Source organism: Penicillium cosmopolitanum, assembly GCF_028827165.1.
Source record: "Penicillium cosmopolitanum strain IBT 29677 chromosome Unknown utg000004l:1.0-4361866.0:1.0-4365735.0, whole genome shotgun sequence".
Classification (NCBI taxonomy): domain Eukaryota; kingdom Fungi; phylum Ascomycota; class Eurotiomycetes; order Eurotiales; family Aspergillaceae; genus Penicillium; species Penicillium cosmopolitanum.
This window is the reverse complement of record NW_026622674.1, coordinates 547,765-569,213: the sequence shown is the minus strand read 5'-3', so window position 1 is coordinate 569,213 and position 21,449 is coordinate 547,765. Positions and strand designations below refer to the sequence as shown.

General features: G+C 49.3%; 8 protein-coding genes across 8 annotated transcripts; 3 read left to right on the top strand and 5 right to left on the bottom strand.

Moving 5' to 3' along the window:
• Positions 1 to 1,006: 1,006 nt before the first annotated feature.
• On the top strand, positions 1,007 to 2,850 carry N7509_001653 (putative MFS transporter; the record flags this gene model as incomplete). The annotated part of the gene is made up of 4 exons (XM_056626290.1): positions 1,007 to 1,158; positions 1,233 to 1,661; positions 1,715 to 2,472; positions 2,531 to 2,850. 4 exons carry the CDS (start codon positions 1,007 to 1,009, stop codon positions 2,848 to 2,850), a joined length of 1,659 nt encoding a protein of 552 aa, XP_056492085.1.
• Positions 2,851 to 3,135: 285 nt separating this feature from the next.
• On the bottom strand, positions 3,136 to 6,534 carry N7509_001652 (replication factor C subunit 1; the record flags this gene model as incomplete). The annotated part of the gene is made up of 4 exons (XM_056626289.1): positions 3,136 to 3,707; positions 3,761 to 6,114; positions 6,177 to 6,260; positions 6,320 to 6,534. The coding sequence occupies 4 exons, from the start codon at positions 6,532 to 6,534 to the stop codon at positions 3,136 to 3,138; spliced, it is 3,225 nt and encodes a 1,074-aa protein (XP_056492084.1).
• A 256-nt stretch (positions 6,535 to 6,790) lies between these two features.
• Positions 6,791 to 7,623, top strand: N7509_001651 (mitochondrial 54S ribosomal protein uL16m; the record flags this gene model as incomplete). The annotated part of the gene is made up of 3 exons (XM_056626288.1): positions 6,791 to 6,848; positions 6,912 to 7,376; positions 7,448 to 7,623. The coding sequence occupies 3 exons, from the start codon at positions 6,791 to 6,793 to the stop codon at positions 7,621 to 7,623; spliced, it is 699 nt and encodes a 232-aa protein (XP_056492083.1).
• Positions 7,624 to 7,698: 75 nt separating this feature from the next.
• N7509_001650 (uncharacterized protein) lies at positions 7,699 to 8,307 on the bottom strand (the record flags this gene model as incomplete). The annotated part of the gene is made up of 4 exons (XM_056626287.1): positions 7,699 to 7,784; positions 7,911 to 8,036; positions 8,115 to 8,173; positions 8,258 to 8,307. The coding sequence occupies 4 exons, from the start codon at positions 8,305 to 8,307 to the stop codon at positions 7,699 to 7,701; spliced, it is 321 nt and encodes a 106-aa protein (XP_056492082.1).
• Positions 8,308 to 8,877: 570 nt separating this feature from the next.
• Positions 8,878 to 10,248, bottom strand: N7509_001649 (replication factor C subunit 5; the record flags this gene model as incomplete). The annotated part of the gene is made up of 6 exons (XM_056626286.1): positions 8,878 to 8,905; positions 8,959 to 9,014; positions 9,078 to 9,176; positions 9,235 to 9,403; positions 9,473 to 10,095; positions 10,162 to 10,248. The coding sequence occupies 6 exons, from the start codon at positions 10,246 to 10,248 to the stop codon at positions 8,878 to 8,880; spliced, it is 1,062 nt and encodes a 353-aa protein (XP_056492081.1).
• A 465-nt stretch (positions 10,249 to 10,713) lies between these two features.
• Positions 10,714 to 13,975, bottom strand: N7509_001648 (cytochrome c oxidase assembly protein; the record flags this gene model as incomplete). The annotated part of the gene is made up of 8 exons (XM_056626285.1): positions 10,714 to 10,760; positions 10,819 to 11,260; positions 11,332 to 11,401; positions 11,465 to 11,666; positions 12,103 to 12,199; positions 12,341 to 13,522; positions 13,670 to 13,781; positions 13,914 to 13,975. The coding sequence occupies 8 exons, from the start codon at positions 13,973 to 13,975 to the stop codon at positions 10,714 to 10,716; spliced, it is 2,214 nt and encodes a 737-aa protein (XP_056492080.1).
• Positions 13,976 to 15,399: 1,424 nt separating this feature from the next.
• On the top strand, positions 15,400 to 16,757 carry N7509_001647 (basic helix-loop-helix domain-containing protein; the record flags this gene model as incomplete). The annotated part of the gene is made up of 2 exons (XM_056626284.1): positions 15,400 to 15,475; positions 15,541 to 16,757. 2 exons carry the CDS (start codon positions 15,400 to 15,402, stop codon positions 16,755 to 16,757), a joined length of 1,293 nt encoding a protein of 430 aa, XP_056492079.1.
• A 2,804-nt stretch (positions 16,758 to 19,561) lies between these two features.
• On the bottom strand, positions 19,562 to 19,900 carry N7509_001646 (uncharacterized protein; the record flags this gene model as incomplete). Its single annotated transcript, XM_056626283.1, has 1 exon — positions 19,562 to 19,900. One exon carries the CDS (start codon positions 19,898 to 19,900, stop codon positions 19,562 to 19,564), a length of 339 nt encoding a protein of 112 aa, XP_056492078.1.
• Between the last annotated feature and the right edge of the window lie 1,549 nt (positions 19,901 to 21,449).

Genomic DNA, 21,449 nt, shown 5'->3' with positions numbered 1-21,449 from the left:
GCAGTAGATAGCAAAAACTTTCCCATCACCGGATTTATAGTACTATCTGAAGATAACACAGGTGCTTATCTACGGCTTTTTAGTACCCCCCGGGCGATTACACGTTGAGCGAGGCAATACTATCGCCAAGCTGATCGTGATGGTCACGAAAAGAACGGCCCATTAATGTAGCAACTTGGTACTGGCAAAAGGAGCTGAGGGCAGAATAAACAGTTCTACTCGATAAAAGCAGCAAAGGGGTAAGCACTAGAAAAGAAGGAGAGTGCCAAGCCTTGCGAAACATTATCTAGTCCGACGTGCAGTTTTTGCAAGTGCTCGACCCGCTTTCCAATGGCGGCTGGGAATAAAAGATGTGGAGTCTGTCAACCTAGTCAATCTGGTCCTGTGGATTGTTAGCATCGGCTCAACAACCATCTATCAGCGCGGAGGCCCGCCCTGGGGCCGAATTCTCAAGCAACAAAGCTGTTTTCAGGATACCTTTTGGAAGACGGCCGCATCCCGTACCGGGATAGCAGTGCTGATCTCGAGCGGGGTGATTGGACATTGGCCGCCACAGGGCGTTCTTGACGCGCAATATCGGCTGCGACCCTCCACTTTTTTCTCTTGAGGAGTGAAAATGAGCTACTGATTAAGATTTTCTTGTTCTGAGTTTTTGCTGCGAGGCGCGTGGTTCCAGCTTGTGAATGGTGGTCTACTCTCCCTTCTCTAGCATACTAGTGGGCCTTTTTTACGCTCCAGCAGAAGGGGCAACGCTTTACAAAAAAAAAAAAGGAGAAGGTCAGGTGGGCCAGGCGAGCTCACTGGAACCGTCCTGAAAGTGATAACATCCATCCCCATCATCCGGGAAGTGGGCCTCGACTTGTTTCCCCAGATTCACTGCAGGCGTGGGGCCCCGCAGCCATTCGCGACGCTGGCTGTCTGTGAAGATGAGGGTATATATCGAGCTGCCAGCCTGACTCCTTTGACTAGCATCCAGTCCAAGCTTTCTGGTGGCTCGATAACAAATATGCAAGTAAGAGAGCGCTCCAGCGCCAAGTTTGATGAGCAGGAGAGTGCTCAGGTCAAAACACTTGGCCATCTTCGTCTCCGCGATGAGGATACCAACGAGGTGATTCTGGTTCCTACCCCCTCTGATGATCCCAAAGATCCTCTTAACTGGTAACAACTCCCCATGAGCATCATTAAGCATTCTGCAATCCTTGATATCTGACTCTGGGATCCTGATTCAACAGGCCAAGATGGTTTAAGCTATACACTGCGGTGGCAGTGTGCCTCGCCATGGTTCTTTGCAACTTCCTCGCAGCTGGTCCCACACTCGCCATTCTTCAAACCGCACAGGACTTCTTTCCCAATTGGCAAGAGACCGGTATGTCGGCGGCGATCGCGAAAACAGCCTACTTTTTCAACTGTACGGCTTTGTTCCAAGGTCTTGGGAACCTGATCTGGATGCCTCTTATCAACAAATACGGTCGTCGGCCGGTCTACGTGACTGCATTCACTATCTATACTATCACTGCTATCTGGTGTGCTGTGGCAAAAGAGTACGCGAATTTCCTAGTTGCTCGAATCGTCATGGGAATTGCTGCAGGCGCGGGTGAATGTTTGGCTCCTATTACTATTGCCGACATCTTCTTCCTACACGAGCGCGGAACCATTACAGCGTAAGTTAACTGCTTGAACTCTGCCTTTCCTCTGCCCTTCTAACATAAGCCAGGCTATATAATGCTTCTCTGAATCTCGGTGTTGCAAGTGGTGCCATCGTCGACGGGTTCATTGTTAAATCTTACCCATGGCGCTACATCTACTACGTCGCCATTGCCTTGATTGGCTTTGTTACTCTCGTCGTGTATGCCACTTTCCCAGAGACGGCTTACAACCGCAACTTTGCACCAACAGGCACCATTACGACCTTGAGTCCATCTGGTAACCGCATCCGACGCAGTGTCAAGGGGGAAGAAGCTGGCGTGGGTGAGGCTACTCAACATGAGATTGCTCCTGAAGATGCCAATGTCGATAGCAATCCGGGCTTTAAGCAAGGCCTGAAGCTCTATCATGGCAAATATACCCATGAATCACTTTGGCAAATGACCATCCGACCAGTGGGATTGTTGATTCTGCCTCCTGTCTTGTGGGCTACACTCGTTATGTCCGTAACTATCGGCTTCATCACAGCAATTACCTCGAATGTTGCTTCCGCGTTTTCAACCGCTTACGGCTTTGAGGCATGGCAGTCTGGACTTTGCTTCGTTTCTGCGATCATTGGCTGTGCATTCGGTATTGTTCTCGGTGGTCACTTCTCCGATTGGGTTGCCGATTACTTCACCCGTCGCAATAACGGCATTCGTGAGCCCGAAATGCGTCTTCCAGCCATTATGGTTGGAGCCATTACCGGCCCCTTGGCTCTAGCTCTATACGGATGTGGTATCAAGTATCAGATGCACTGGATAGTTCCCACCATTGGTATTGGCTTGAGTAAGTCTACTATCCGTTTTGCATCACCTTCTTTGATCAAGAGGCTAACTTTGTCTAGTCAATTTCACTATCACCCAAGCTACCAATGTCTCCCTTGTGTACACAATCGACAGCTATCGCCCCATTGCTGGAGAAATCGTCGTTACCCAACTAGCTTTCAAATCTGCCTTCGGCTTCCTGCTCGGCTTTTACACAAACCCTTGGGTGGAAATTCACGGTTACAATATCGCGTACGGCGAGATGGCTGCTATCTGTGGGGGCGTTCTTATATGCTGGATTCCATTCTTCTTTTGGGGCAAAAAGATTCGACAAACTACCCTCAGTTGGTCCGTGATGAAGTGGGTACGGTGGGATGATGACCGTGAAGTTGGCGAGTAGATAAGTCGAGCCTCCAATTTCAATGTCTATGCAATGTTGATCTTATATTCGTGTTCGGAAAAGCCTCATGTTCCAAAGATGTAGTCATTGAAGAAATCTATCATGTTGCATCAAGGTCTTATCGTGGGAAGGATATCATCGGTCCTAGTCGGTATCTACTTGCAATTCGAGGCGTTTGACGGCCCACATAGGTGAAAGGAAAGGAAGGCTTCTTGGTAATATGCAACTGCAGTGTCGATTTGAAGTCTGCAGTGAAAGAGGAAAATCGTATTATACAAATTGCATCTAAGCTTTGGCCTTGGGTTTCCGGCCCTTCTTTGGCTTTTCTTCACCATCATCCTCGGCAGCCTTCTTCCCTTTCTTCTTGGGAGCTGCCTTCTTCTTTGGCTGGCTCACATACTTGTCCTTCTTCAAATCCATTTCATCATCCTCGTCCTTGGCCTCCTCCACAACCTCCTCTTCGTCGGACTCGTCAATGGCATCTTCGATATCCGGCTTTTCCTTGGGGGCCGCCTTCGGCACCACAACATTGCTAGCCTTCATGAATGGCAGAGGGTGTGAGCGTTGGTTGTAGAGACGTGTAAAAGTTGCCTTGGTCTGTGTTTCCAATTTGACCTGAGACTGGTCCATGGGCCCAAGTCCCAGTTCCATAACAGCGTCGAAGTCATCGCGTGTCAAGAAATAAGAGTCCATGAAATCAATCACATCATCTACACTTTCTTTGCCGACATCTTGGAGTTGTCGAACCGATTTATCCCAAACCATAGGAAGATACTGCTGCCGAATCTCGTCACGGTTGCCGGAAGTTCGAAGGCGCATGTGACCTTGAATCTCCTTGACAAAACGAGTCAATTTGCCTAGAGTTTCACGGTTAGTATAAGGGCAAAGCAGATGGTTTGGTACTACTGACCTTGTTTGCTGTTATTTCCAAGCCAAGAGGTGAATGCGGGCCGTTCATAGCTATTGCCGTAGACAAAGCTGGCCGGGCGAACAAAGCTGAACATGGCATGGGTCGGCATAAGACTCCATTGTTGTTGAGTTCCGTGGATCATTCTATCAACGAGATCGCCATCACTAATGCTAGAGGCAGCATTGTCGATCAACTCAAGCTCCTTCAATTTCTTTTCTCTCGGGTCCATGCAATTGCTTGCAAGAGTGGGCTTTGTTTTGAGATAGTGCTCTTGGAGCATAAGATAGCTGAATTCGTGATCGTTGAAATAGAGCTGAGCTTTGTCTTCCAAGGAATTATTCGAGCTTGGTGAAAACATTTGCGCACTCAGTATCTTACTAACAATGTCCCAGGGCTTGAGAATAATGTGCTTCTCCCATGCCTTGGACATCTGCTTGCCCTTGTCATGGTCCATAGTGGATTGGTCGAGCTTCGCAGCGGACAGCATGTTGATAACTTGCCGGATGTCTGCATGTGTTCCTTCAATAAGGCTATCCAGCACAGGGCGAGGCATCTGGATACCTTCCCTGAAGCATATGGTGGACAATCGGGCGCGGATCTGCTCCACAGTCGGGCGGCGGAATGGAACATCAAAAGTGACATGGTCGAATGGCCTCATCTTCGGCAACCTTCGTTCGTTGCAGATAAGAATGATGGGAATATTGGTCTTCTTGACGATGGCTGCTACGGCTCCAACACCTCCTCGGTCACCCGCAGACATACCGTCAACCTCATCCATGATCAAGACGAGGTTTCGTTTCCCGCTCTCCACCTTCTTGCCTTCTCCAGCAAAATAACCTTGCAGAGATGTTGTGTCGAGCACACCCAGTAGCCCAGTTTCAACGAGCTTTTTGCTTCTCGTATCACTGGCATTGGTTTCCACAATATCAAATCCTTCAAGTTTAGCCATCAGGTGCGCGGCTGTGGTTTTGCCGATTCCTGGAGGTCCGTGGATCATGACCGCACGGTAGATGCCAGATCCATCTTTTCCACCGGTCTTGAATCCCTTTTTGGCATTGCTGTGCCAGTTGCGTAACCATGTTTGGATCCTCTCAACGGCGGTCTTGTTACCACAGATCATGCTGGGAGCTGTTGGCGCATACTTGGTGGTCCAGAGCTGATCGTTCACTGGCGATTCTTGCGAAGATACCGGGGCTTTTCCTTTGCTGGGAGTCTGCTGAGGAGTTGCTTTCCTTGCCTTCTCCTTCTCCATTGCTGCTTTCTGCTTTTTCTCTTCTGCATCAATTTCAGCTGCTAGAACCTTGATCTTCTGTTCTTCCGCCTTCTGTTTGGCGCTGAACGCTGTTGCAGCTTGCCCCGAGCCGCCATTTTCAGGCAGACGTCGAATTAACTCAAAAAGACCATCTTCGTTGATGGTTTTCAGCTTGAAATTCTGAATGGTCTCGAGCTTCTTTGGTCCTGCTTCGCCGCCCAGCACAACGTAACTTGTTTTCCTGCTAGGCGCACCAGTAACCTTGCCACCATATCGTTTGACCAGTTCTGCACCTTCCTCGCGGCCTAGTGATTCAAGTACGCCAGTGAATACAAATGTCAGTCCCGCAAGACAGTTCTCTGCGCCCTGAGGCACATCCTTTGTTCCGGAAACTGGTGGTGTACGAGATCGCTGGCCACCGAAAGGCCACTTCTTAGCTGGTCCGTCCTCCTTTGGAGGTGGCGAAGGTGCTCGGATCAGGGAAATGCTGTCGAAAATGGCTTGGATCTCCTTGTTCTCAGGTTCAGGCTCCTTCTTCTTCGGGCTGGCCTTCGTCTTCTTCGCAGCTGGGGATGCAGTTGCTTTAGCCGGAGCTCGCTTCTTTTTCTCTTTGGGAAGCTCTTCATCTTCGTCAGTGAGAGCTTCCTGTTTCCGCTTGCGAGTTGCACGCGGCTTCGGTGTAGTCTTTGGCAAATCTTCCATCACTAAATCGTCGTCTTCGTCGTCCTCGATTTGTCTCTTGTTTTGTGTTCTCTTAGCTCTGGCTGCGGCTGGCTTGACCTCGAGCACTTCGAAGTCGTCGTCATCGTCATCGCTATCACCTTCGGCGACATAGGCATCGTCGCCCTTGCCGGCCTTCGCATATTCGGAAGCAAAAATGTCGTCTCCGCCAAGGCCATCGTCGTCAAGAACAGTCGTGGCCTTCTTCGAGATCCGTGACGGCTTCGAGGGATTTTCGACCCTCTTCGCTTTCTCGGGGCTGGCAGTCTTCTCGGGGGCTTTTTCGATCGTGCTGGAGCTCTTAATTGTCTGCCCCCGCTTCTTGCTGGACGCAAAATAATCTGACGATGTCGTGACTTCTCCCTTGGGCTCTTCCGGCTTACTGTTCCGAGAATATGATTAGCCAAGGTGCGCGACTCGAGATCAAGCAAAGGGTAAGCATACGGTTTGGACTTAGGCTTCGCCGTGGGGGTGGCGGGTTTCACGGCTGAAGCATCATCGTCATCGCTATCATCAACGACCTTTCTACTACCTGTCATATCATTAGATCTGTGAATGAGTGATGGATATGAAGCAGGGAAGCGTACGTTTCTTTCTCGCGGCTGATGGATCCTTCATTTTGGACAGAAATGTCAGTAATCTGCTTCAATTGAGGAACCTCCGAGGGTAATAGGGCTTCTTTTGTAGAGCTGAATCGCATCCAGGCTCCAGAACTTACTTCCTTTTTCGCAGGCTTTGGTGCCTCACCGTTGGCTTGGCTTGGCGACTTGCCGCCAAAAAAGCTTCTGATATCTTGCGGCATAGTGGCACACACCTATCCGTACAAAATCTCAGAGGGGCGAATCTGAGGCAGATGGCGATCGGGGGACAAGGCAGAAGCTCGGGGTTCTCCAGTCGCGCGGCCGGAGCGACTGGACGCGCCGGGAATCACGTGATCGAAACACGGTCACGTGCCACTTTAGTCTTGATCGGGCTAGTGTATATCGATCGAAAAGTGCCGCTGGCCTCGCAAAGAAACATCGTCCGCGCTCGGTATCAAACAGCCCTCTACGGTCACAATGGGTCCTCAGATGAAGATGTTCGCGGGACCCCTATCGGCCTGCACTCGGCCAACCTGTACGAATTATATTTCCCCTCCGAGATGGTCACCACGACTCGAAACTAATCCGTTCCATGCAGGCTTGTCGAGTCCGCTAGCTGCCTTTTCCCTGGCGCGATCCTTCTCAACCACCTCGCCTGCCTTCAATTGGCTCACACCCAAGTTCGCCGAAAAGTCCAAATCGCCCAAGGGCCGTCCCCATGTCGCTACCGGTGGATCGACCCGCGGAACAACAGTCGTGTGGGGAGACTACGGCATTCGGATGAAGGATCACGATCGCCGCATGCCCTCTTCTGCCTTGAAGATTGCAGAGGAGACTATTAAGCGACGACTCAGAGGAATGAATTACAAGCTCTACAAGCGTGTCAGCGCCAATATCGGTGTGTACACTAAGGGTAACGAGCAGCGTATGGGTAAGGGTAAGGGTAAATTCGACTACTGGACTGTTCGATTGCCCGTGAGCCGAGTTGTCTTCGAGTTGAAGGGAGATATTCACGAGAAGGTCGCCCGCGAGGCCTTCCGTCTGGCTGGTCACAAGCTACCCGGTATGGAAACAATCTCTCAAGCAGCGAAGGCCATAATCATTATTGTCGCAATTTATACTAATATTCCACAGGCCTTTGGGAATTTGTCAAGAAGGATGATCCTCCCGTCGTTGGAATCACAAAGCTCGGCAACGGTGTCACTCTCGACTCCCTCAAGCGTGCCCGCCGAAACCCTCCCCTCGGAACCAACGACCTCCCCAACCCGCCACAAAGCACTTCCTCCGACCCTTCTTCCCCCTCTCAATAAACTGTTCTCTCGCCTGCATCATACCGAGACTTCATGTTTTTCAACGCTTCCATTCCACTTTTGCCCTATGTTGAATTAAGCACCGACATTGGAGCCGGGCCCATACCCCTGCTGTCTCCTCGCTTTGGCGGTGGCTGCATCGCCTGGTGTGTCGAGATCCTCTGTACATTACCGTTAGTCTTTTTGCGCGTCTTCCGGGGGGTGTCCATGAAATCCGGCTCCTCCCGGGAAGATCTTTTTGTCTGGTATTAGGAGTTTTAGAAGACAACGATATATTCTCTATTTACCTTCAGATTCGTTCACAACGCCCCTTCCTAGTCTCTGCGCCATCTTGTATTCATCGCCACTGCCATTGGCCTCGCTTGCAGGTTCGCCTTTGGTACTAAGCTGGCTTTGAGTATGCGCTTCTCCACCTACACATTCCAGTCAGTATACACAAGTATCATTTTGCCCTGGTAGGAGTTGAACCGGTAATACGGTCGTTTACTTACTCCCCATTTGCCCGGTTTGCTTCTCAGGAGGCTCAGTGTACAATCGGATGGACTCATATCTACATTCATCAGTTCAGTTAGAAGCTCCAGGCTATTCAATGGCAGCGGCGGGGTTCTCTCGGGCTAGATAGGACTTGTCATACTGGGTGCTTTCCCCACCAGGCTCCATGTCAATCAATCTCGGATCGTCCATCTTGAAGGTCTTGGTTGCACCTTGCTATTATCTTAGTTCCGAATGATTCGAAATAGTCAGGATATTATATAAGGCGGGGAAGGAACCCGGCATGATCTCAGTAAATGCTCTGAGGTGGTCCTGTGACGGTAGGTGATGACGTAGTATAGGTCGATCCAACAGGCAAACTTGAACCTTCCAGGAACTCCGCTTCTTGACTGCTGATACATCAATACTGATTCCTACTAGTAATATTGGAATGATGGTTTAGTAGCGTGCTTTAATTAAAGGGACTCCTTCAAAATGATTGTTGCATGGTTGTCCCCTGCTATGGTTTAATTAATGCAAAGTGTATTGATCACTAGATGCATAGCTGAGAACCTGCAATCGAAACGCCAATAAATCTACCACGAAAATGCCTTCATGCGCCTACAAAAAAAGAGAGAAGTCCTAGCGCAGCTTTTCCGAGTCCCGGGCACCGGTGTCATGTTCCGCAAACTGACAGAATGGCGAGCATTTCGAGATCATTAGATCAGAATTCTGCGCCCTGGTAGTATACAATCGTCATTCATTGTTTGTAATATTCAAGCTTCAAAACTCCATCATGCCCATCAAATAACTGATTTAGAGTTAGCATTCATGTTTAAAGGTGATGGATCTCAGGTGACAAACGTTTCGTAGATGCGCATGAACTTGGCCACGAAGGCCTCGAGGTGGAAAATGACTTTCTATGCGAGAGTTAGTTCTACACCAATATCAGGCCTCTTGGGGTTCTCCTAAGTAGTACTTACACTTCCCAGCTTGATTCGGTGCTCGTAGAATGCAGACCATTTAATCACTTCGGGCTTGAGTGCGTCGTCCACTCGTGCCACGAGCTTGAAAGTCAAAGTCTGTGAGACAAGTAAGTTTCTGCCACGGGTATCTGGAAATATCGCATCCAATTCTCACCTTGAGTACGGTTGTTGGGGGGATGCAGTGGGTCAAAAGATCATAGAGGCGAGTGCGGACCTGCAAAAGGCTGGCAGGTGATCGGTCTTTAAGAATCTCATCCGCCGTTACTTGGATGAGAGCTTCCCAGTCGGGGGGAGGGATAGGGCTCGTGTCTGTAACTTTCTCACTAAATATCCATGGCAATTAGTACTGGAATTCCCATAATCCGAGAGGGGATGGCCTGTGGCGTTCTCACTTTTGCGCATAGATAGATTCAAACATCAGCAGTGCCCGACGCAGATTCCGTCCACTCTCCTTTGCAATCCGCTTGTTCAACCCGTCGGCTTCAGTCCAGCCCTCTCTCTTCGCGGCAATGCGAAGTGCCGAGCAAATGTCTTTTTCTGTAGGCGCAGCAACCCTGACCAGCAGGGTTCGCGATCGAATAGGAGCAATAATATTCGACGTGCTGTTGGCGAGGAGAATCAAACGCAGATTAGGACTATATTTCTCCATTGTGCGTCTCAGCGCGGCCTGTGCATCGCGCGTGAGATGGTCGGCTTCGTTGATGACGACAATTTTGAATCGCTGCTTCGCTGACAGATCCACCTGCTGCGTCTGAGCGACTTCCTTGAGCAATTCCTGAATGACGACTCGGTCATAGTTTCCGACGTCGGCCGGGGTGATTTCCATGTGATAAACAGAGGAGACGATGTTGAATTCGAGCTTGCGGTTGCTGGTGGTTTGGAAGACTCGGGCGTCGATCTTGATCTTCTCCACGCCTGGTCCGTACAGTTCCTTCAAAGTCGCAATGATGCGCGTTTTCTTGCCTGCTCCGGAAGGTCCGTATACTAAAAGGTGAGGGAAGTCTCCGCTCTGGGCCTGTGAAGCAGTGATTCGCATTAGTTGAGCTGCCTGCTACTGCTCGGCAAGTTGTGGCACACTTACCAACGACCGTAGGCGATCCGAAAGCTCGGGGTGATATGTAAGGGCGTCGAGCGACCGTGGTCGGAGCTTGTCAACGAGGAGCGCCATTATGATATCTGAGGGATTGGTGGGATAGCTGGATGGTTGGATTGTCTAAGAAAATACAGGTTGTGGAGGACGCGTCGGGAACGCGCCGCCTAATTAACGCTTGGTCCGTGCGGGCACTTAATTGCAGACCATCTCTACATGCGAATTGATCAAACAGCAATGCACATATGAAAACCCACGAGGACAAATACTCTATAATGAAGATTGAAACAATTGCAGCTGGTTTAATAGTATATATACACTCTTGAATTTCTATTCAGCTCCAAATATTTCCGTTAACTCCAACTTGTATCGTACAGGTGTGATTTTTATGAGATGAGATGGAATCGAGAACGTCGAGTCAGAAGCAGTTTGCACTTTGCAGACTTCTATTGATCAATCAAATTTCGAATTACTGGTTTATGAAGCCAGTTCTAGTGTCCAGGGTGTGCACCGTGGGTCTTTGAGGATCACGGGGGCAGTATATCATGATTGAATGGGTTTCAAAACGCCATTATCATCATATCTTGCTTCTGCGATGGGTCAGTTCGGTCACAAAAAGATAATTTCCTTTATGGGTGGTGTTCTTACTAAAGAAGGTATAAGACAGTGTGATCGTATCAATGCCCTGCATGTTCGGATCCGTTGCAAAGTCGGGATCAATGTAGAAAAAGACAGGCATATCCACCGACTCTCCAGCATTGAGCTTTTGCTCCTCGAAGCAGAAGCATTGGATCTTGCTGAAATAAGGCGCCACCTGTCCCGGAGTGACACTATACGTAGCAACTCCAATGATATCCTGAGGGCCCTTGTTCACGGCAGTGTAGAACGCCAGCGCGGTCTCGCCCGGCAAGACTCGCACCTCTCGTTGTTGCGGTGTGAACTTCCATGGCAGGACGTCGGAAACAGAGCCATTGAAGGTAATACGGAGGCGTCGGGAGTCCGTCACGGGTGTAACGCGTGCGGCAGTGTCGCCGTCCCCATTGCGATGGGTGAGGATGGGTTGTCCGCCCCAGCCGGTTTGTTGGCAAATCTGCATCCGAGAGAGAAGGATTAACACAGGACGTTGGTGGTTTGCTAAGGGCAACTATGGGTGCTGCTAACCATTTTGTAGAGAGGAACTGATCCGTATGCGAGAGCGACAGTTCCGAGAATCATACTGATGGTGTAATACCTGAGAGCGATTGTTAGCCCAAATTGACTAATCTGCATAAATAAAGCTAGAGCTTCGACTCACATAGTGGAGGTATTGCGCTGCTGCGATTGCGGCGTGTTGAACGGCGCTGCGGAGTCATTGCGTGGTGCGCGGAGCAGAGAATTGCCAGAGAAATACCTCCTCTCTGCTTCGAATATACCTTTTCGCAGATAGATTGAGCGCTGTGGAATAGTTCCAGTCAGCGTACAGCGTCCCCATGAGGGGAATAGTGAGCGGAACATGGCTTGATATCTTCAGATTGGAGCAATGCGTCGATCATGCGGGTGGCCTTCACTCCAATTGAAGATCATGTGCCAGCCGTTATCGATAGTGCAGTCACGTGCCGTCCCATCGGGGTGTCAGCACAGAGCCCCATTGAGAGAGCAGGCATCCCTCAGGAAATTTAATTAGAAGACCAGGGATTTTTACAAGTCGAATACTTCAAGCTAGCGGTGCATATTCACGTACCTGACTGACTGACTGGCATTTTTCGTTGAGGGTTCAAAGCTTACTAAGGTAAGTTTCAGATTAAATAATGATTCAATATTCTATTGATACACATTATAGTGTCTTCTAGTAGGTAAATGCTAATAAAACAGTCGACCTGGACAGTCCGTGAAAACGTGATAATAATACAGAAACACCACAGCACTCCTAGTTCAACAAGCTGGTAGCAAGACGGCCGAAGACGCCTCGGACCAAGCGAGGCTTTTCCCGAAGGCAGGTGATAAGAATAGCAGCGCTCGTTGCAAAGGCAATATGCTCGCGGTAAAAATACTGTCAGAAAGGGGAAAAAATTGTTAGTTATCGCATGACTATGATAAAAGGTCTCCAAGAAGCACCGAGGCTCCTCGAAAAAAGGTAAAGCGTGTGTAACCACACGCCAACCGGGAGATGGGAGGATAAAACATAACATACCTTTTTCTCATACAACCGTGGCAGCACCGTAGACACAGCTCGAGGTGCCACAAACAATGCCAGTTCTTGTCGCTTCCGCGCCTTTTCAACAAGTACACTCCACCCACACATAAAGCATCCTGCCCCAACACAAAGACCAGAATCCCACATCAGCGGGGTGACTGTCTTTTGGTCGAAGATCTTGGGACCAAGTCGGGTCCGGGCTAGACAAACGGAGTAGTAGAAGAGGCTCACGAAGGAGGCGAGGAAGGCAGATGACTGGGCACCCTCGGATATGGCCCGAGTCAAGACGGCAGGGTTCTTCAAGCCCCGTAAGCGCAGGACAATCTGCAATGGGATATAGGTTGCACAAGCAAACTTGAAGGTTCTAGCAAAGCGGGACAATGCGTGGAGCTCGCAATTAGGGCCGCAGCCCATGTGTACCATTTCGCACGGAATGGGGACTGTTTTGGCTGGGTCTCCCCATTCTATGGGCCAGTTGTAGTCTCTGCACATGGCTTCTAGAAGAGGCGCTTGGCCTGTATCCTTTCCATATACGAAAGTGCCCCAGCGAACACGACGGAGAGCCTCGATCAATCGCGTGTCCACCTTGGCTACCTCTCCAATCCACTTCTCGTAACTTCGAGGTAGCCTTTCCGGCACATAAAACCATGCCCACATGACCACGGCTGCACTCATGGCGAAAACTCCAGCGTCTGCGAGACCGGGGGCCACAGATTCAGCCAGGGTCCAGCGATTTTGTAATCTGCGACGGCGCCGCCAACGACTCCATGCCAGACAGGCAACCACGTCCACCGCTCTTGTGACCGTGAAAAGAGTGAGGTCCATTGTCCTCCCGACCAGCTCGGGAGGCGGTGGGCGCTCGAGAGCATTGGCTGGGACACTGGCAGGGTCCTCCTCTTGACTGATTGTTGCTCTTCTCCTGCTTACATCTTTCCGTGAAAGGCCACGGTTCTTGTTCAGTAGTTGGAAACTAAACCATGCCGAGATGAACGCCGTGACGAACTGTACCAAGCGGCGCAGGCGTAGGGACAATCGAATGTCACCCTTGGAGGGACTGGATACGATCGAGACACATATCCGATACAACAGCGCCGGTAGGAAGGTTGATCCACCGACCAACGCAGCGCAGAATGTTGGGAAACTGTTGATACGCAAAGGCCCGGCTAGAACTTGAGCCAGCTATAAGGTTCAGATTCGAAGTCAGCCTGCGAGGTATATCGCAACGATCGAGAGACTGTAATTTGAGCACCAGGGAGGGGCAGCAGTGACATCACTGCGTGACTGGAAAGTTGCTCAAAGAAATCTCAAAAGTGACCTGAAACGTACCTCACGTAGCTTTTGAGTGGTATCCCAGTTTCTTGCCCCGAGTCTTCGGGCGTAGGAGATGAGTTTGGGGGTGACCGCGGAGAGATAACCTAATGCGTAGGCGCGAAGTAAACTGGATACCGATATAAGTAAGTACTCCGTACTACACGGGGTTGGTTTCCACGGTTCCTGAAGAAACCGTTATTTGGGGGGGGGGGGAGGAAGGGGAAGCGAACCCCAGCTCCCAAGTTCAGGAACGACTTACGGGTGAAGAACCCGGGTCCTAAATTGACGGTCATGGAGACTCAGCCGGACGACAGGATCCATCCTGCCGGTAACCATATCTTGATCGGCGGGAGACTCGGGATAAGCATCCCAGCCGGTCTCAACGGCGTGCCAAGGCTTTCGTTAGGGTCTGGATCGGGGATGGCAGGTCCAACGCGTGTTACCTGTCGCCAATGAGACGACAGGGGAAAACAAGAGAGATCGCAAACAACAGACTTCCAGTAGGTGGCCGGTGACCGGTGACCGAGAATTTGCGGGTGCCCGAAAATTGGGTAGTATTGGCTCGGAGCCGAGGGAGGAGAAGGGGGGGGGGGGATCCTCCCGGGGCAACCCTCCTGCAAGAGATCGGTGTTTTTTGTTTTCCTTCTTTTCTTTTCTCGCGTCGATGATCAACCGTGGATCTGTGTGACGGGGTAGTATAAGTAGGGTAGGGGAGTAATGAACCTCGGCCCCTCTAGGAAGAAGTCCCCGCAAAAGGACTTTGTTAGGTTTGGGATTGTTCTCAGGGGGTGGACGATCATGGAGAGTATGAAAGGAAGGGGTCAGGGTATGGAGACTGCGGGGCTTTGTCGGACATCGGACCACGGACCAAGGTCCACGGCAGTGGAGGTCTGTACAGAGTCACTAAGGTGTAAGGTGTAAGGTGTAGGTGTGCTCGTGTCAAAGGCAGAAGGTAAGAGTGTAGTGTACGGAGTAGACTGTAAGTAAAGAGTACAGTACTCAGGCTGTAGTCCTCTCATAGTCGAGATGTGGAAGGCACACATGTAGGTACGGTACATACAGTATGGAACTATACATATACCTACACTATACACTACACTGCATTGCACGTACTGCACGCACTGCACCACATACAGCATCTACTCCACTCTATACTGTAGATACACACATACAGAGTGTATGTATCTATGCATTCCTGTAACTATTCGTAGAATTACCCATCACCAATCATCCCATAGCTAATTTGTTATGGCCATACTGTATTCAACGCTTCCCGGTCCCTTCTTGCCATAGTGGGACTGGGCGGTATTGTATGGTAAATGCAGTACGTTACGTCACGCGACCGCGGAAAATTTGCATGTGATCCGAGGCCGACGATGATTGCGATGCGATGTTGATGATTGAGGCGCTCCACACTCATCTTCCCCAGCTTTCTCCTCCATCTTCCTCGTCATCACACTTGCCTTTTCTTCTTGAATCGTTCTTTGTGTTTTTTCTCATCTTGATCTTCACCTGGCATCCCGACATCCTCCGTTCTCCTACACCGTCGTGAACTGCAACGCAGATCCTCGCTTGACGTGACTCAATCTTATATCACGGACGAAACTTGTTCCCCGGATTTTCACGAGGCATGATCGCTTGGCTCCGGTCATCTTTGCTCTCCATCGCTCAGAGCGATACTTTCTGACCCCATCCCATCCCGCTATCCTCCCCCTTCTACCTAAAGATCGTGGTCGCTTGTGACAATGAATGGACCCGGTCCTGAAGTACATACCACTCGCACTTCCCCTCCAGACGCTGGTCCATTTGGCTGTAAGTTTCGTCCCGATGACTCTTCCGATTCTCTATCGTCTCAGGGTGAAACGTCGTTTCTAATATTCTTCCAGACTCCTTTCTCGCTCCGATGGATACCCCATTTGAACAGGCACCCGCCTTGCCCCCGGGTCCTTCACTTCTTGACGATAACGAATCCAACATGCTTGACAACTTCTTCACGACTATGAATTCAAACAGCTTTTCAAATGACTTCTGGCCTCGCGGTCAACAGGACAAATCTTCCGGTATCCACTTTGACTGGAACAGTGAACTGCCCCCAACATTCGAGGGCTCGACGACATCGCTGTCTCAACCATCCTTCCAACAGCAGCAAAATCTCAAACCTGGATTGATGCTCGGGAATGGTGCTGGTGCAGGCTATGATGTCTACGCGGCTGCCTCGATGCTCTACCAAAATGGCATGAATGGCGCTGAAATCGGCTCTGCGCTGGCGCAGCAAGCCTTCGCTGGTCAGCCCATTTCATCCCAAGGCCGCCGCGCCACACATCCTGTGGGTGTGGCACATGCATCCGGCTCATCCCCGACAAGAGCTCAACTTCCAACCGGGTTTCACACTTCCGAGATGCTCTTCGATGTCCGAGACCCCATCCCCAAAGACCAGCACCCCTCTCGCAAAGTGCGAGGTCTGCATTGGGGCTCTGACAACAGTTTCATGGACCAGGGCTACATCGCCCCACCCGACCAACCCGACATGGAAACTCGCACGCGGGATCTTTTAGAACATCTAGACTGTTTCGAGCCTCAGGCCAGCGCGGCCAATACTCGCCCAACGACCCCGGAGCGACTGGTTGCCGCTCACGCCCAACGAGCCAACCTTCGCAACGCGGAACAAGAAGATCTATCCCAGCCACGCAAACGACAACGCATAATCAAAGATGGCGAAATGCTCTCGGACGAAGAAGATGCAAGACTGGTTCGAAAGTCCAGGACCCCGAGCAATGCCAAAGCGCGACGTGCCTCTACCGCCACAAACTCCTCGAGCAAGGCGCGACTTACACCGAATAGCAAGAACGCTCGTGAGAATCTTTCTGAAGAGCAGAAGAGAACCAACCACATCCTCTCGGAGCAGAAGCGGCGTAATCTCATCCGTCAAGGTTTCGACGATCTATGCATTCTCGTCCCGGGACTCCGGGGTGGCGGGTTTAGCAAGAGTGCCATGCTGACTCAGGCCGCTGACTGGCTCGAGGAACTGTTACGCGGTAATGATATTCTACAAAGGCAAATAGTAGAGATGAAGGGCATTAATGGTCTGGTCATGCCACGATAACGGGGGGCACTTGGTGTGATCCCTCTGACGTGACGTGACCATGAACCCTTAATGTTGTTTCATTTTATCATTTGAACTGGTTTGGCGCATTATCTTGTTTTCTAGCGGTTTAGCGGCTGGGTTGGGTAGGTTTGGAAGACGCACTCATTGCGAGTGGGCGCTATAGGCTCTTGATGATTGATACCATTTCGTTTTTTGGAGGGGGTGGGCAAGTTCGCTGGTTGTTGCGTTCATCATACCTCTTTTCTGCATCTTGTTTTCTTTTTCTCATATATTGAACCGCACTGGCATATATTGAGGCATACATAGTATGGACCAAGTCCTGCTGCATGGCAAATAGTGACTTCCCCTGGGCGGCACACTGCATCAAATGATGAATATAAAATGTGGTTTTCAGGCCATTGTACACATATGTTGACTATGTAAGACTATAGTGATTGAATTAAAATGAACAGTGAAAGATACAGACTTTAAGAACAAGCTTAGTATCGATAATAAATCGAAAGTCAGGGCCGAGCATCGCTTCCTGCTGTCGTAGCGTGATGGGCCAATCGCCCTATAACTACAATTCAATGGTAGTGATGGGACAGGTGGATGAATGATCCAAGGATTACTAAGCGATTGTGGCACGAGGGTTAAACGGGTGATCCATGGAAGTTACTGTGAACAGCGCTGCCAAAGTCGACACCTGCCATTCTTTTATGTCTCCACTTCTCCAGCTTCTGCATCCTTGAATTTCTTACTAAAAACAAGGCTCTATCAAATCTCAAATTCCATGCCGGATCAGCCGCTGAGTCGCGAAATCACAACCAACAAGATCTATGGCCACTCGAAAAACGAGCGAATCCACATATGTTTTCCTCGACATCCAGGATAATACCCTAGATGACTATGCCAAATTTCATGCTTCGGATGAGCAGCGTCATTCCAAGCTAGATACCCCGTGCTACGGGATTGGAGCTATTGATAGACACCCCCTAGAAATAATCTGCATGACACTTCTTCTCCTCGACATACAGTCGCTGACCGATTTTCGACGTGTCAATAAAAGATCGAAATTGATCACGGACTCACACCCGCAGTACAAGCTTATACGCGTTCATGCACCACTATCAGTTCTCGGAAGCCTCAACATAGGCACAGCACGATTCTTTTCATGCGGGGACTTTTACGACAGAATAACTGCAGCAGAGTGTGAAAGCTGTGGAGACTTTGGCGGCTAAATGTACTTGGTTACCTGTCGTCGTGTTTGCTTCTTATGCTTTACTGAAAATGTCGATTTTCTACCCCTCTCGCGGAATGATAGAATCTGGAAACTCGGCCTTGACTCTGAAAATCTTGCAAAGCTACCTTCTCTTCAAAGCATCCCTGGCTGTTACTCATCGCGGAAAATAAAATGGCGGCGTCGAGAGGTTTTATACGATTATTCTGCTGCACGAGAAGCTGGAATTACTGTCCACGGATCTATCAGTTCGATGGAAGAGTACACTTCAAAAGTAGCTTCCAAAAAGCTAGCGGCCTTCAATACGAAACGATCACTTCATAAAAAAGATGGACCGAAGCTGCGGCCACCTAGAACTGAAGACTTCTTGATCGAAAAACTTCTAATCCTAGGCGCTTCTTTGGTATCATATGTGCTCCGTTCTTCAATTTTAAAACGGCATCCCCAGATTGAGGCTCTCATTGTGTCGCCTGCAAGTCTCTACATTATTGTCGACCACTCCACGGGCGTCGAAAGTACACGATGGTCAGTTTTCAGGATCATCTCAAGGAATGTGGGGAAATAGTGAAAGGAAAACACATCCCCATTGCGAGCTAATGGAAGCCACAAAGGTATGAGGTGTCTTGGCGGCAGTTGTATAGATTGGCACGAAACCTGTGTCGACTATTCGGACCTTTCGATTGGTTGAAAATTACGAGCAAGAATTTATGAAGTCAAATCCTCATTATTCCAGGATACAGTCGTCGCAAAATTCGCTCGGTTCGACTGGGAGATTCAATACGTGGAAAGTCGAACTACAGCATATCAATTGATATCCGGCCATAATACCGGACCTCGTTTCTTGGGTCATTTAATTGAAAATGGTCGGGTGATTGGGCTTCTACTGGAACGCATAAGCGATGCCCGACACGCTGACACCCAGGACATTGAGATGTGCGGGGAGGTACTATCTCGACTACATGATTTAGGAGTCCGACATGGAGAGACCAATGGATTTAATTTTCTTATCCAGAATTCGAAGGGTACTTTGATCGATTTCGACACAGCTCAGAAATTTGACGACCGTGAATTGCTTCAACAAGAGCTCGAAAATCTGACCATTTGCTTCAAAGACTCATCGGGCAGAGGAGGTGGGGACCTGCTTTGAAGTACGGAGCCTCAAACTACGGCGGATCTTTAATATTCGCTGTAATTTAGGAGATATGATATTCACCCGGATTATTCGGTAATCAGAAAATGTACTCTTCCATCTAACATGCATATCAAAATACGAGATGTCGTGCCCGGGAGCTTTAATAAGATCATTTCTTGTGTTGACTTGGGAAAATTAAGTGACAGTAATCAAGAAACACAAGCTAACTGAAAAAACAACAATCGATGGTAAATCAGGCAAACAAATTGACAGTAGCAACCTCCCCTTTCCACCATCTCAGAAATCGGGCATCCACAACTTGAAGCTGAACACCTGGGCAGACAAAAGAAGTGCAGATGCTATATCTTTGCAATGAAGATACTTGACCAACCCATCCCTTTAAAACGAGTGTACTCGAACGCGCGTATAAATAGGCATTGCCTGAATGATTTATGCCTTGATACCAATGAACTGGGTTCCAGCAGTATTGCAGATCTTTCTTCCAGACGAATCCTCAGCATCAAAGCAGTTGAGGTTGCTACCGCTGGTGCAGGAGCCACCGCCGTTGGCGCGATTGCATACATCCCACGAGCCGGCCTCACCACCCGAGGGCCAGATGATGCATTGGGTGCCTGGAATGTTTTGGGTGCTGGCTGGTCCAAGGGTCCACGAAGTAGCTTCTCCTCCACAGCCAGTCCCGGTGCAGCCTGCGTTGCAGGTTGTGAAGGTGTAGCCAAATGCACTAGATGCTGTAGCTAGCATAGCGACGAAGAGAGTAATAGGTGCCATTTTGTTTGGTAGAAGTTCGAAGCTTGGATTGAAAGAGGGCCTTGATGAAGTCGAGTTGAAGTGGATTGGTAGTGATTGATACTTTGGGATGATGAGGATGATTTGAGGGGGGGGTTGAGCTTGGTTTTATACTATTCCTTTTTGAAGTCATTGACCAGAGCCGTCGAATATTATCTGCCTTCTTCCCTGGAAGTCAACTTATGGTAACAGGCCATTCCCATTCTGGGACATTTTGCGAACTTGTGAAAGCTACATACAACACTGGCTGAAATCGGGCGATGCTGAGTAGGCTTACAATTCAGTCCTCGCAAAATTGACATTTTTGGGGGGATGATCTGCAAGGTGAATCTGGGGGCGCAAGGCTTAGTTACATTGAGTGAGATTAGGCCTGCTCAGACGGATTAACTTTAATCAATGAGTTTCTTCACCTTTCAACGCCTTCCAGCAAACCTTTTGGAGGCTAACAATCTGCTAGGATTTAATAATAAATTATTTGTAAGGAAAATTTACCAATTTTCCCAGTGCTGCATGGCATGATAGCACAGGCTCTTTCTAGAGTATGACTGTTGTTCTTAGTCCACAATTATTTCGTTACAAAATTGCCATATCTAACACTCTTATGTAGTATGATATGGCAGATTATGACATATTATTCTAAGAATAGAACTCTTCTAGAAAGGCACTTGATCCTTGCCAGTGGCATGCTTAAACTAATTATAGGCAAACAAAATTCTTCTCCACCCTCCGGCGGTTGACTATATCTTCCAAGGTTGGACCCGGGACCATGCTTTCTGCTTGTCCATTTCGTACATTGAAACAGTATCTCAACTGGAGGTAATAGCGAAGGTCTTTCAACAAGCTCTGAGAAGACTTGTTAGCTTAACAAAACATTGAACTTCATCAGTAAGCACTCACGCCGCTACCGCAATTCCAACTCTTTTCTTCGATTCTTTTCGGCAACTTCAGGTCCGTATTTCTTCAAATCTTTTTGATATTTCTTGCCATTTCTTCCTATTCCGGCGCCACCATTTTGATGTGAATTAGGGACTGGTCGTGGTGAGGGATCGGCGTTCTTAGAATTCTTGCGCTTTTTGCAAAGCAGAGGGATGAGAAGAAGGCACATTTTGATAATCGAATATAGACTTTGGGAAGATGTGTTGGGAGTGGGTATATTGATTGAGTATAACGTCCAAATTCCCAGCTGCGGATGCTTTTATATTAATCTAACCCTCACAAAAAAAGGTTGTCACTGCATATTGCCCAAGTTGTAGATGATCGTCCACTGCGCCTTGACAAGCATTATGCCGCTAAACTTAAAGTGAGCGGATTTGCGAAGAGCGGGGCGCAGGCTGAGAATACGAGGTCGACCCTGGCCAACAACAGAACTCCTGAAATCGCCCATCCTCCGACCAATGCACCCCCCCTACTTGAGCAGATAAATCTCGCACGTCAGAGACAGAAAATATGGTCGGGGCGTTGCCAAGCAACCGCTGCGAGACGTGTCGGAAACGAAAGGTCAAGGTGGGACTATGTAGTAACTGAAAATCGT